The 14,140-nt window shown below is 53.5% G+C and overlaps 1 protein-coding gene across 1 annotated transcript in view; it reads left to right on the top strand.

Annotated features, from left to right (window-relative positions):
* The window catches only part of PHF2 (PHD finger protein 2), a 90,724-nt gene that overhangs the window by 60,340 nt on the left and 16,244 nt on the right, over positions 1-14,140 (top strand). Inside the window, exons 4-11 of the mRNA XM_033123420.1 lie at positions 2,480-2,640; positions 5,221-5,362; positions 7,917-8,103; positions 9,213-9,375; positions 10,310-10,397; positions 10,794-10,900; positions 12,361-12,452; positions 13,819-13,908. Coding sequence (XP_032979311.1) covers positions 2,480-2,640; positions 5,221-5,362; positions 7,917-8,103; positions 9,213-9,375; positions 10,310-10,397; positions 10,794-10,900; positions 12,361-12,452; positions 13,819-13,908 — 1,030 coding nt within the window. The remainder of the gene's footprint in view (positions 1-2,479; positions 2,641-5,220; positions 5,363-7,916; positions 8,104-9,212; positions 9,376-10,309; positions 10,398-10,793; positions 10,901-12,360; positions 12,453-13,818; positions 13,909-14,140) is intronic.

Raw genomic sequence — 14,140 nt, 5'->3', positions numbered from 1 at the left:
TATTCTTTTTTCTCTTTGCCTTCATTTTGGGGAGTTTTTGTTGGCATACTTCGAGCTTACTGATTCTTTTCCTCAGCTGTGTCCAGGCTTCCTTCATTTCTAATAGATTATTATTATTTCTAGCATTTCCTTTGGATTATTAAAAGTTCCATCTCTCTGCTTACATTATCCATCTGTTCTTGCATGTTGTTCACTTTTTCCATTAGCAGTCCTAACATATTAATGGTAATTATTTTAAATTTCCTACCTGATAATTCCAAATTCTGTGCTATATCTAAGTCTTGTTCTGATGCTTAATTTGTCTCTTCAGACTATGGGTTTTCTTGCCATTTAGCATGCCTTGTATATTTTGTTGAAAGCTGGAGATGATGTATTGTTAATAAGAACTTAGGGAATTAGGCATTTAGTGTGAGGTTTTATGTTGATCTGACTAGGAGGTGAGCTATAACTGTAGGTGCCAGAGGCATCACATTCTTTTGGTTTCTTTGGTATTTTTTGTCTTCCCTGTCTTATTTTCATTGGGTTTCCCTAAGAACTCCTTCTTAAATAGTCTGTCTCACAGCTCTCTGAATTATACTGTTATACTGTAAAAAGACTTTAGGGATGGGAAGTATTCTATAATTTAATGATTAAATCTCAGTGTTTTAGTGGGCTTGAGGCTCTGTGGTGTTCGGTAACATTTCTTGGCCTTTTCTTTCTCTCTCCTTACCTGAGACAGAAAGGCTGTGGGGACTACAGTTGGCTACTTGCTCTAACCCCCTGTCAGATAAGGGTCTGGTAGAGTAAGTTCTCCTAGAGGTAAACTTTGTTATGGAGAACACTCTGAGTATATTTAAAAATAGTTACTTTTCCAGAAATAAGAGCAGATTATGAGAACCTGGTAGAGTTACTGGAGGCAAAATTCATGAAGGTGTGGGTCTCCTTTGAGACTGGGCCCCCATGAGTTTTTAACTGTTAAGCTAGTCCACACTCAACTTTCACACGTTGTCAAAAATGACCATTTAAGTATTTTTTCCTACCAGTTACTGCCTCTGAAGTAGAAGCAGCTTCTACTTCAGGTTATCGCAGCTGTGATTTTCTGTATTTGCTTGTCTCCCCAAATTTTGGGTTGGCTGTTTTCCATGTAACCCCAATTATCTGATGAATCTTAGAAAAGTTAATGGTTTTCAGTTTGTCCAACTTTTTTTTGTTGTGAGGACAAGAGTGATACCTTCCAGGCTCTTTGCATGTGGGATTTGAAACCAGAAGCCTAGTTCCACATTATTTTAACTCCTTCCCGTTAATTAGATTTTTTTCTTATTGTTAAGTTTTAAGAATCCTTTACATATTCTGGATACTTGTCACTTATCAGATACTTTCTCACATTCTATGGGTTTTCTTTTCACTTTCTTGATAGTGCTCCTTTGAAGCACAAAAATTTATAATTTTGATGAAGTCTAATTTATCTACTTTTTCTTTTGTTGTTTGTGTTTTTGGTGTCTTAACTGAAAATACCAGTGCTAAGTTCCTGATCATGAAGATTTATACCTATGTTTTCGTCTGAAATTTTTATAGTTTTAGGTCTTTGAGTAATCTTGAGTTAATTTTTGTATATGGTGTGGGGTAGGGGTCCAACTTCATCTTTTTACATATGGATATTCAGTTCTCCCATGCAACATTTATTGAAATGACTGTTCTTTCTCCATTGAACTGTCTTGACACCATTGATGAAAAGCAGTGACCATAGATGTTTGGGGTTTATTTCTAGACAGTCAGTTATGTTCCATCGATTCATATGTCTTTTCTTATGCCAGTACTACACCATCTTGATTACTGTAGCCTTGTAATGAATTTTGAAATTGAGAAGTATCCTCCAGTTTTATTCTTTATTTTTAAGACTATTTTGGTCAACGGGGTGCCTTGCATTTCCGTTCAGCATTCCAAGTTCAGCTTGTCAATTTCTGCAAAGATGTCAGTAGATATTTTCATAGGGATTGTGTGGAATCTGTAGATCAATTTTCCATTGAAAAGGGTTTTGTCTCCATCTGCTGCATCCTCAGGCCCAGACACAACCTGTGCAGGGTCTGCTCACCCATTAAGGGGTTGGGGATGTGAGGGGAGCTAGGAGAACGAGGAGGGGTGGGGGCAGCCAAGAGAGCAAGGTGGGGTAGTGGAGGATTTTGTCCTTGGTAGGAAGGATGGGTGCACTGTGTCTCCATCCCCCACTCATCACTTACCTTGCCTCTGGGCAGGTGACTGGACCTTCCCGATCTCAAGGTTTCCATCTGTGAGGAGTGTGTAATACCCTGCCATGTCTACCCTGTGGCTGTCCCATGACCTCCAGGCATGGCGCTTTGGGGATTCCTCCTCGGGTAGTGGGAGGTGTGTGGCAGGAGCTCAGGCTCCAGGTCTCTGGCCCTGAGGCCCTGCCCAGGCCTATCAGAGTGCAGGGAGGCTGGGACCTAGGCTGACATGACCTCTGATCTGCACTTCCCTGCAGCGCGGAAGACGTGGTGGTCCGTGTGCCGGGCAGTCAGCTCACACTGGCCTACATGGAGGAGCATGGTTTCACCGAACCCATTCTTGTCCCCAAGAAAGACGGGCTGGGCCTGGCAGTCCCAGCCCCCACCTTCTATGTCAGCGATGTCGAGAACTACGTGGGTAAGTGCCTTCCTCTTCACGCGGCTGTGGGCACCCAGGGCTTGCTGGCCTGGAGCCCCAGCTGTGTCCCCATGCCCTCTGAGCAGGTGTGACTCAGGGTCTCGGTACTCTATTCTGGGCGCTCTTCTTAGAATTAGACCCCACATTCCACCTAAGTGACGTATGACCCAGGCCTCTTCCCCTCTCAGTTACTCTGGCTGCAGAGTGGGACGATCTTGGGGACCACCTGATTCTGTCAGCTGAGAATCCCATTACTGTTGGTCGCTAATGACAGTCAGGCCAGGAGAGCCCAGCCAGGTGGGGCCACTTCCCCTGAGGCCTGTGCTGTGTCCTCCTCAGCCCCTCCTGAGGACTGGCCTCACTTCTCTGCTCCAGGACACACCTGCCCATGGCTCAGGGCTGCCTCTTGCCTGGGTCACTGTGGGTTCCAGCTGATGCTGTCAGCTGCTCTGTCTCGTGTCCCCTGGCAATTCCCAGCACCGTGGACACCCTCAGGCAGGACACTTTGGGTGGAGGGAGGTGCCCTTGTGTGCTGGGGTGTTGTCCACGAGGCGGCCAGCTCATCCACGACAGTGACCCCAGCCGGGCTAGTGGCCACATGGCCCTGGCTTTGAGGCCCTTGTGGTTGCTGGGGCTCAGTGTGTTCAAGGGGATACCTGGGTGGCCAGTGGGGGAGGAAAGACCATCAAGTGGCAAATGCCCTGGCCGCATGCCCGACAGGTGAGGGTGCAGGCACCAGGACCACTGAGGCATTGCTCCATCCCCCAAAGTTTGACCCTCTGCATCTGTAAAGCCTATGGTGGGGTGGCTGAGGGGACTAAATGAGACCATCTGTATGAGAGCCAGGGCCACACCGCTCTCTGGAACCAGAACCCACCAGAGGTGGTCCTGGGGCTGACTGACTTGTGGTGGGGAGGGAGAAGGACTCACTTTCCAGCCTGGCGATGACCTCCATCTCGGCTGTGTGCCAGGCCTATAATAGCACCTGGAGGAATAACCAACACCTAGTGGATGCCTCCCAGGGGTCAGGCATTTTTCTAGGCTCTTCCGACATATGAACCAGTGTCATCCTACCCATCGCTCTGTCCTCCAGACCCTGGGCTCGGGTCTGCCTAGGCCCTGCCCCCTGCACCACAGCTGTGCCACATGGAGAGACGGTCTTAGAGGTTTTTATTGTAAATGTCTTTCTTTCCCTCTTAATTGTTTTGTTATGGAACTTTTCATATAAACACAAGATGAGAGGAGTCAACAGTGAGCCCCCACATGCCTAGTACTGGCCGAAAAATCCACCAGCTTTCAGCTGTTTTTCTGTCTCCCTCACATTTTCCTGACCACCCTCCCTGCCACCCCCACCCCAGAGTATTTTAAAACAAACCTCTGGCACATCCATCATGTCACCCATGACAACTCCAGTACATAGCTCTAACAGACAGTTTTAAAAAAAATACAATTACAATTCCATTTTTGCATTCTACAACACAAATGATAATTCCTTAATATCATCTAAGACCCACCATAATTCTCCCCAGTTGCCTCAAAAACACCTATGTACACAGGTGTTTGAATCAGAATCTAAAGAAGATCACACAATTCATTAGGTTTTTATGTCCCTTCAGTTTCTTTTCTTCTGGAACAGCTCCCTCTTCCTTCCCATTACCTTGGTTTGTTGGAGAAACGGGGTTGTTGGTCCTGGAGAATTTCCCACATTGGGATTTAGGAAAATCTCTCACTGGGATTTGACTGGCAGCATCCCTGTGGTGTTATGTATTGTGTTCCTTTGACCCCAGTAGTTCCTGCATCACGTGGTGAGAAGCTTGCTCAGGTCTGTGTTCAGGTTGTGGCAGGATCCTTCCCAGGTGGGGGTACTTCCGTTTAGCTAGAGGCCTCCGTGCCTGGCCCGTCCCCTTTTAGGCAGTGATCCAGGCAGTCCAGCCCCATCTGTCCACAGAAGCTCCCGTCAGCTTTTCACTTACAGTCAGAGCAGCCGTGGAGGAATGTTGGGAAGGAAGAGTTGGCTAATCTTGTCCTTCTTTCTCCCTTTGTTAATTGTGAGTCCTCTACAAAGAGTTTCCCTCATTGGTGACTCGGTTGTGCTAAACTTTCTTTCCATCATCAGCACTATTTACCTGCACATTTCCTCATCAACTGTAGAAAATGTAGGATAAATGTTTTCCTTTGATTTATCAATTTTCAGAATAATGAGTTGGTGCTCTGGAATGCAGAAGTCTCTTAATTCTTTAATTTTAAAATTGTGTGTTCTATGCATTATTCAGGACATACGTAACACTAAAAACATCTTCATTATTTAAATCTAGTTCAAATTTACCCTGTGCCCTGTATTTTTAATTGCTGATCTGACCACCTTGGCCGAGGCTGGTGACTCTGCCACCCCACTACATCACGGGGTCCTTCTGACAGCCGCGGGGAGTGGGCAGGGGATGAGGCTGGACAGCAGGGACCAGAGCCTCAGTGTCCGGCCTTCCCTTCTGTGGCCTTCCCCTCTGCTTGTCCTGGCCCAACTTTACGGGAGGCCAGGCCATCTTCGCCTCTGGGTGCTCACCACCCTCACCGCCTCCCCAGGCCCGGAGCGGAGCGTGGATGTGACAGACGTCACCAAGCAGAAGGACTGCAAGATGAAACTGAAGGAGTTTGTGGACTATTACTACAGCACCAGCCGCAGGCGGGTCCTCAGCCTCACCAGCCTTGAGTTTTCTGACACCAGGTGAGCCGGGTGGGTGGGGCCTGGGGTCAGGCCCCAGGAGTCCTGTACTAACCCCTCCAGGGAGGCACATACGTTGACAGGTCTCAGGGAGTGTAAAATACTGCACGCGACATTATTTTGTTCTTTCTCTTCTAAAGTGTGAAAGTTATGCATTGTGAAAAATTCAAACAGAAAACAAGGAGAAAGATGCCAGCTCGTCTGGCCGGCCCTATCCTGCTCCCCAGAGGCATTGGGAATGATCTGGAATACTTTCCTCCAGAAAGCACGTGCTCGTCATAGCGCACACACACTCTCACTGAGAGACCAGCACACCCCGCAAACACTCACACACGTATGCAGACACCCCCCCACACAGGCACACACGCTTCCACCGCCCCTATGCCACACGTACTGCTACCCTTGCTCATGTGCATGCACACATTTTAATTTGCACCTTCAGCACAATGGGATCGTGCTGTAGCAGCTGCTCTGCTCCTGCCTTCTCAACCTGAGCCACCCCCCTGTCCAACCCCCTTGGTAGAGCCCCACCCTGCTGGCTGCTGTTCTCAGGACAAGATCCTTGCAGAAGGCGCCATGGCTATCCGGGCCCACCTAGTTCCAGGCTTCTGTTGTCAGAGGTTGGTCAGACGCTGGCTCTGCCTTGTGTCCTTGTGACTGTGCTCCCAGGACCACCAGCCAGCCAGGTCCACCGCCAGCTGTGCCCCTCTTGTCCCCTCTGTCAAATCCCCGCCCCTCTCCAGCTGGCCCTTGGGAAAGGTCCCGTACACCCTGTCACTCCAAGGCATGAGTTAATGATGGTTTAGTTTAAGGACAATTTCAGTTTTGGATTATTTCCACCTTGCTAATTCTAGAAAGCACACGAGATAACAAAATAGCCCGTGTGCAAAAGGATAAGGAGGAAAAAAATAAGAGTTATTGAAAAACACATTGAGAAATAGCATATATGCCAGAAGCCATAATGCAATAATGTAACTGGATGCTGAATTTTGTTTGAGCTTCCTGACAGCAAAGGCCAAAAGGGAAATAAGGATAAGGTAGATTATGGTATCTAGGGAAAACAGCCTCCTATCTATGTGTTCACGAGAAAGGTTTTCTCCAGGGCCGAGCTCTGAGGAGTGTGTTGCTTTGGTACCAAAGAACTAACTGACTCATGTCGCCATCAACTTGATTGGCTGCCCTGGCCGGAGGGGTCTTCACAGGCTGATGGAGCCAGGAGGAGATGGTGCTGTGGCCTCTCAGGCCACCTGTTTGCTAGCAGCAAAATGTATGGTGCTTCTGGTGTCCGAGGACCGTGGGGTGGGCGCCATATACACTTCAAACAGCTGTTAATGGTCCTGGTGCCAGCACCATCAAATGCCCTCAGGTCATCTTCTATACCATCCCAAGGGAAGAGGTATGGTATCTGTTTCATCAGTGCAGTCTGTCTTCAAAGATGTGTGCTGGGGTGCAAGGGCTAGGGCTCGGCCCAACCCCATGGGCTGTCTGGGGCTGCATTCAGGACATCCATGGGGGCCTTGTGTCATCTCCCCTCCTCTCCGGGAGTCTCTGAAAGGCTTTGGGGAGCAGCTGGCATTGGGGGGAGGAGAATGGGCTGGCTTTGTACCTAAGGAGCAGTCAAGCAAGGAAAGAAGGATATTTGGGGCCATGTGGGGAGACAGCGGCAGCCCCACTACTGCTGTGGTGTATGTTGTGTGTGAAGGAGGGTCTTGGAGGAGGACACAGACACTGACCGGCGAGAGGGCTCTCATGGGGGACATTGAGGGATTCTAGTTTGGAAGAAGCCAGAGATTTAAAGAGGAGGGCCAGTGACTGAGGCCCTTGAACTCAGGGTGGCCTTACCTCTGATTTGTGAAAGTCTTGTCTGGGTGGCATGGCCTTGAATGCAGAGATGTGTGGATTCCATCCTGCCTGAGGCAGCAAGAAAGCTGAGGCTGGCCCCAGGAACCTGAGGTGCCCCTGCACAGGTGCTGCTGAGCTGGATGTTCTTGAAGCTGTATTGTGCATTTTATCCCGGACAGGGACATTTAATTGCAGCAAAGTCTGCCTTCGCCTTTTCGCAGATTCCCTGGAAGTAAGCTGGCTGGTCTGACAGTGACTGGCATGGCAGAGGTTCCGGGCACCCCATTGTCAGCACTGGAGATCAGTGGCTTTTCTTGAGTTGATGCCAAGAGGCACTTGGGCTGCACGTGAGATATGATACTGTCAGGCCGTCATGCCAGCGTGGCATGGACCAGCCCAGGAAAACACCTCTCCAGGTCTCCAGGAAAGGGCTGTCTCCAGGGTAGACTGTCCTCAAGCCTTCTCCACACCCATCTTTGGGTGAGGAGACCAGTGTTAGACACTTGCCACAGCCATGCCCAGCGACCGGACTTGTTCTGACCTCTGTGAGCCTCAGTTTGTGCATCTGTAAGATGGGAACAATTTCATAGAGCCCGACGTTAGAAATAGGTGTGGGATGTGAGTCTCAGAGCACCTTTCCTGCCCCACCTGGGGCATAACAAACATGGTATCATTTCCTACCATCACTGACTGCTCTTCCTGTCCCTGCCCCCAGAATGTCTAGCTTCGTGGAGCCACCTGACATCGTGAAGAAACTGTCCTGGGTAGAGAACTACTGGCCTGACGACGCATTGCTGGCCAAGCCCAAGGTGACCAAGTTCTGTCTGATCTGTGTGAAGGACAGCTACACCGACTTCCACATCGACTCCGGGGGCGCCTCCGCCTGGTACCACGTGCTCAAGGTCAGTCTCGGGGGCATCCCTTGCCCTTGACCAGGTCGATGTCAGGCTGCAGACCTTTCACGCGCCTTTATGGTCGCCAGCACTGGGAAGGATGAGGGATGAGATGTTTCTCCCCCAGGAAGTGGGGGGCGGGTGGGGCAGGGGCATCTCAGGACCAAAGCAGCATAACTGTGCTGCCTTTTTCTAAGGACTGAGACTCATGAGGCAATCAGAGGAGGTCCACTGGAGTGTTGACCAACCGCTCAGTGGCCGCCCTTATCCAGGGAAGGGAGAATGGTGCTGGAAAGACTTCCTGGAAGAGGGAACAAGGGAGCTTGCCCCACTGGGGCCCTCCTTCAGAGGAGTGCAGGGGCTGGGCTTCGGGCACATCTGAGCAGCAGGGAGGGCTGGGGTCCCCTGGCTGGGGGCAGATAAAGAAGCTAGGGGAAAAGGAAGACGTGAAAACAAAAGAAGAGACCCCGAGCCTTGGGCTCAGCCACCTGCCCAGGTCTCCCTTAGACTGAACAAGTCCTGCCCTGCACCCTTCCCCACCGATCATTCTGGCCTGGGTGTAGGGCCTCTGTGTCTCAGTCCACGTCCAGGCACAGGGTTGGCCAGGGCCTGGCTGCGGGGCCTCCTTCTATCTCCAGCCAAGACCCAAGCCATTCTCTAGAGCAGGCTTTCCTATAACTCTTCAGACAGGTCACAGTTTTGTCCCTTGGCACACGTGGTGTCCCTATTGCTGCAGAGATATGGCGTGTGGGGTGGCAATGGTGACCCGACCATGCAGAGGGTTCCTTTGCCTAGAACCTTCCAAACATGCAGACTTCTGAATTGTAAAACACGTGTGGCCTCAGGGTTTTAGGGGAGGAATGGTGGGCCTGGGTAGGACTGTGTTCAAGCCAGGACCCAGCACAAGGAGCCCAGGGTCCCCAGGACATGGTGGGCTCTACTCTTCCCCTATAGTATGCCTAGGTCCTGGCAGGCTCTCTCCCCCACAACATCCCCAGGACGTGGTGAGCTCTGCCCACCCTCCAGCATCCCTCGGTCATGCAGTCGTGCGTCGCGGGCTCTGTCCCCACTGCCGTCACGGCATATGGCAGGCTCTGCCAATGGCCTCTCGTTGGCAGGGGGAGAAGATCTTCTATCTCATCAAGCCGGCTTCCGCCAACATCTCCCTGTATGAGCGCTGGCAGTCGGCCTCGAACCACAGCGAGATGTTCTTTGCCGACCAGGTGGACAAATGCTACAAGTGCACCCTTAAGCAGGGCCAGACACTCTTCATCCCCTCAGGTGAGCACCCTGTCCCCATGCTGTGTCTCCACCATTGGGGTTTGCCCTGGGAGGTTAGGCCCGCTGTGTGGTCACCTCTGGGGCCACCTCCGGGTAGAGAGCCCCTGCAGCCTCTGGCCTGGCTGTGCTTACAGAAGCTGGGCCAGGGGCATGGGATTGCATGGAGCCTGGAGAGCCCAGGCCTGAGAGCCAAGCCACACTGTCAGAGACGGGTGTTTGCTGATCTTGACATTTCAAACATAGCAGAAGGAGGAAGTAGGACGTGAACAGATAAACGCCCTTTGCAGGCATCACATTGCTTCACCCATAAATATTTCTCCATCTCTGAAAGGCTTCCTTTTAAAAACAATATACTTACACACCTTAAAAATGATTAGTTAACAAATACTTCGTTTCACCAAATCTTCAGTCAATGCTCAGATTGTCTCACTGTCATTTATGGGGGCCTCACATTTCTATTGACTTATGTGCCTTGGAGTCTCTCCTTATCTAGGTCCACCCCCACAACTGGCTCCCCACAATTAGTTGTTTTCCCAAGTCTGGCCCAGGCTCCATCTCTGAGGATAACGTGGAGCTGAACCCAGCTCTCCCCGGAAGGGTGGCATCCCTGTCTCATCTCCTTCCACCCCTGCCTGTGGAGGTCGGGGATGCCAGGCAGCCCTAAGCAGAGTGGGTCTGAGCAAGTCCGTCAGCTCCCAGGCCTGAGTTTGCCCGTCTGTACCACGTGGGGTGGATTAAACAGACTTGGCCAGCTCAGACATGGTCTCCTTCCTGGAGGGCCCATCTACTCCTTACACTCGACCAGGCCAGAGTTCCTTTCAGGGGTCCCCGGTGGATGGAGGCACGGAGCCCATGCTGGCCAGATCAGGCCAGGCAGCCGCCAAGAACCTGGCATGCGAGCACTGTGAAGGGCTAGCCACGTCTGTCTCCCCAGGCTGGATTTATGCCACGCTCACGCCCGTGGACTGCCTGGCCTTCGCGGGACACTTCCTCCACAGCCTGAGCGTGGAGATGCAGATGAGGTAGGGCCACACTTGCCCCTGGGTTCCACCGGGCAGGGTCTCCACCATCAGTGTGACAGCAACTCCCAAGTGGCTGGGCCTCCGTGTGTGTGGGAGGCAGGAGGAGGTGTGCCCTTGAGATGCCTAGTTTCTGGACAGCCTCCAGGGCCTGTGGCAGGTTTGGGGTGAATTGAAAGGCTGACCTGCCTTCCCCTAGCCCTGACCCAGAGGTCTCAAAACCATGGGGCTCACCGTCACACAGGGCACTTGTCCCAGTGTGGTCCCCTGGTTCACCTCACCATGCAGAGCCCCTCAGGAAGTCTTGTCATAGCCATGGCCGTGGCGTGGGTTCATCCTCCTTTAGTGTCACCTGCTCAGGACACAGTACACTGAACAGTTCTTTGGTGTGGCTTCCAGAGCGTACGAAGTGGAAAGAAGATTGAAACTGGGCAGCCTGACTCAGTTTCCCAACTTTGAAACCGCCTGCTGGTACATGGGGAAGCACCTGTTGGAGGCCTTCAAAGGTACATCCCGGTATCTTGGCTGTTTGTTTGCATGTGGAGCTCAGGGACACCGGGAAGGGGGAACAGTTCTGTCCTCATGCATCAGACCCTGAGGCGGGCTAAACACTGCCTTCAGGAAGCTGAGCAACTTCCCTCCGCTCCCAGGCCTCGTCCGTGCCATGAGGGGCTGGGCTGGACTCTTGCCTGCAGGGCTGTCTGGTGTTTCAAATAAAGCACTGGCCACATGTTCCCAGGCCTGGTGTACATGCTGCTTGGTGCCTGTGGCCCCCTGTGGGTACTGCCAGGGCTCTGTTGGGACACACCTGAGGGACCGCCGTAGCGTCCCTGCCACACGGGGCTGGGTGTGTATGTCAGGATCCGTGGGGGGGCACACAGGGAAGGGCCGGCTCCACGGGGCCCCTGACCTCCGTGAACACGGCGCCCTCAGTCCCAGGCCCTGCTGGTCACACCTTGGGGAGCAGCACTGGCACCCCACAGACTTTCCACAGCTGCATGAGGGAACCAGAGGAACTTTGCTTCGATGCTCTCCTTTCTCAGCGGTACCTTTCTGGAAGCTGCTCTTTTGTGTCTGTAAGAGCAGAGTGAAGCCCACCTATAGGGACCCTCTTGACTTTGGCTCTAGTTTGAGACGAGAAAGCTGAAAATGGTCCTTAATCCGAACTGGCCAGGTTTCAATGAAATTCGCCCATCAGGCCCCAAATTCAGAGCTCTGAGCTCCCCCCTGGCAGAGGGAGTGCCTGCCCAGGGGGCTCGGTGGGAGGCAAGGTGGCGGCAGTGTGGGCAGAGCCACACTAGGGACTAACTGAGTCCACAGCGACTGCTGGCCAGTGGGGCCCCGTTGGGGCACCCCTGCCACCCTGCTTCAAGCCTTCCTCTGTGAAGGGTGACAGTATAGCTGCCTGGGACCTAGAAGACCCAGTGAACTGTCTCCAGCCAGGTAGATGGGCACTTAGTCACCTGGCAGTGTCAGAGCTCTCCGATAGGACGCGGGAATGCTCTGTCCCTTTTCTGTGGGGCTGACCCTGGCCCCCAAAGGCATCTTTGAGGTGGGCCCCAGTGGGAAGCGGACCCACCTCCCTGTCTCCTTCAGCCACACAGGGACAACCTGAGGGTGGGAATCAGAAAGCGCCTGGGATGCTTGGTTCTGGGCTCAACTATGACCCTTTGCTGAGACTGGCTGAGGAGCAGGCGGAAGGGGTAGCAAGGCCGCCTGGTGAGGGGCCTGGAGGGTGGTTGGTGGAAGGGACAGGTCTGCCCCAATGGGTGTCCTAGACAGGCGTCCCCCAGGTTCCAAGAGGAACCGTTGGCAGTTGGGCCAGTGGCAGTGGGCAGAGGCCTCTGGAAGGTCCAGCCTTGAGCTGTCCCCTCATTTCCACTCCACCTTAGGTGTGAAGTTGCGTTCAGGTGACAGGTGAGGAAAGGCAGGTGCCCACCTGAGCAACCCCTTCATCTCCCCCCAGGTTCTCACAAATCCGGGAAGCAGCTGCCCCCTCATTTAGTCCAAGGAGCTAAAATTCTCAATGGTGCTTTCAGATCATGGACGAAAAAGCAGGTAGGGAAGTGTGCCAGGCGTGACCCAGGGTGAGGGGAGGATGGCAGGTGGGGAGCCATCCCCAGGGTTCGTCTTTCCTTCCGTGGGAACTAGTGGGTGAAGAGCAAGCGGGTGCCACCAGCCCAAGTCAGACACCTGGGTGGGGACGAGGGGGTGGGTAACAGGAGAGAGCCCTCCATCTGGAAGCCCAGCTGAAAGGGTAGGGGCTGGGTAGCCTGGAGATTCAGTGGGAAGAAGGCTGGTGGTGGGGATGGCACTGAGTGAACCCCCGAGGACAGGGAGCAGGAGGATTCTGCGCAGCCGCCAGCCAGATGACCAGGTGCCGGGCTCTGGACAGGAGAGCAGGGGTGCCCTGTCAGCCCCTCCTGGCTCAGGTGTCAGCTCAGCCCAGCTTTGCCATACGACAAGGGCAGGCCTTTCCTCCTGTGACCCCCGACCCCCACAGCCACCCACAGTAGCACTGTCCTGTGTCCCCATGGCCCCCGAATAGCACTGCCCTATGCTTCCCGTATCCCCACAGTGAGTAACACTGGCCTGTGCCCCCCTTGGCCCCTTCACCTTCAGTAGCACCCCTGCAGCAGCTGTTTTTCCAATGGAGGCCCCGGAAAAGTGGCTTCAGAGTTCCCTTGGCATCTTGCCTGGATTGTTGGTACAGAGGAGGGGAGGGGCCCGATCAGCCTTGGGCAGTCTCTGGGTCCATGTCCCCTCACTGGGGGCTCTTCTCCCAGTCAGGAGAGCCAGCACTGTCTGAGTGGGCCCCACTAGGCCTGCAGGCGGCCTTGGGGGTGGGAGCCAGGAGGGGTACACCTGTGTGCTTCCTGCATCTCTCATGGGTGAGCCAGGTGGGGTGGGTCAGCCAGTGCCCTCCCAGGCTGTCCTGTGGCCACATGTCCTCTGGCCTCAGAGCTTAGAGTAAGTGGTGCAGGGCATCCCTTTATCTTACCTCAGCCAGATGGCCGGGACAAGCAACCTTGTGCTCAGGAAGAAAGGACAGCCCACACTCACTCTGCAGCTGCTGGAGTCTCTGGGACTCCCTTTATCCACCTGTAGAGTGGGGTCACAGCAGAGCCTTCTTGTAGGGGCAGTGTCTGGCTGGAGAGGACTAACTTCTCCAGGACCCCACACAGCCAGTCTATGCCCATGGCAGCCCCTGTCCCATGCCTGTCTGGGTAGCGGTGGGTCCTGGGTCAATAGGCAAGGCAGAACCGGAGGGACAGAGAGGGTTAGTCAGGAACCACAGAGGCTGAGCCTGCTTGGGGCCCCTGTGGGTGAGAGGTAGAGCAGAAGTGGGCATGGCACAGAATGTGAGCATCCATGCCCAGACTTGGCAGCTGGCCTGCTGACCCTGTGCGTGGCTGTCCTGCAGGCTTTGGCAGAGCATGAAGACGAGCTCCCAGAGCACTTCAAACCTTCGCAGCTCATCAAAGACCTCGCCAAAGAGATCCGGCTCAGTGAGGTAGGGCTGACCCCGGGGCCTCTGACCCTGGCTGAGGGAGGCCTGTCTGTCCGTCTTCCCTGGCCCTCCCCACAGCGCCAGCCAGGGACTGCCATGTGGGTCTCCTGCTTGACGTGGGCTCAGACTCCTAGACCCCTGTGGCAGGCTGCAGTCTCCTGGCGGGAGCTTAGGGAGGGAGACATGGGGTGCGAGCTCCTCTGCAGCTCCCTGTGGGGATGGTGGAGGAAGAGTC

Source organism: Rhinolophus ferrumequinum, chromosome 12, assembly GCF_004115265.2.
Source record: "Rhinolophus ferrumequinum isolate MPI-CBG mRhiFer1 chromosome 12, mRhiFer1_v1.p, whole genome shotgun sequence".
In the NCBI taxonomy this organism is placed as follows: Eukaryota; Metazoa; Chordata; class Mammalia; order Chiroptera; family Rhinolophidae; genus Rhinolophus; species Rhinolophus ferrumequinum.
The sequence above is the reverse complement of the archived record's forward strand: the minus strand, read 5'-3'. Positions and strand labels throughout refer to the sequence as shown.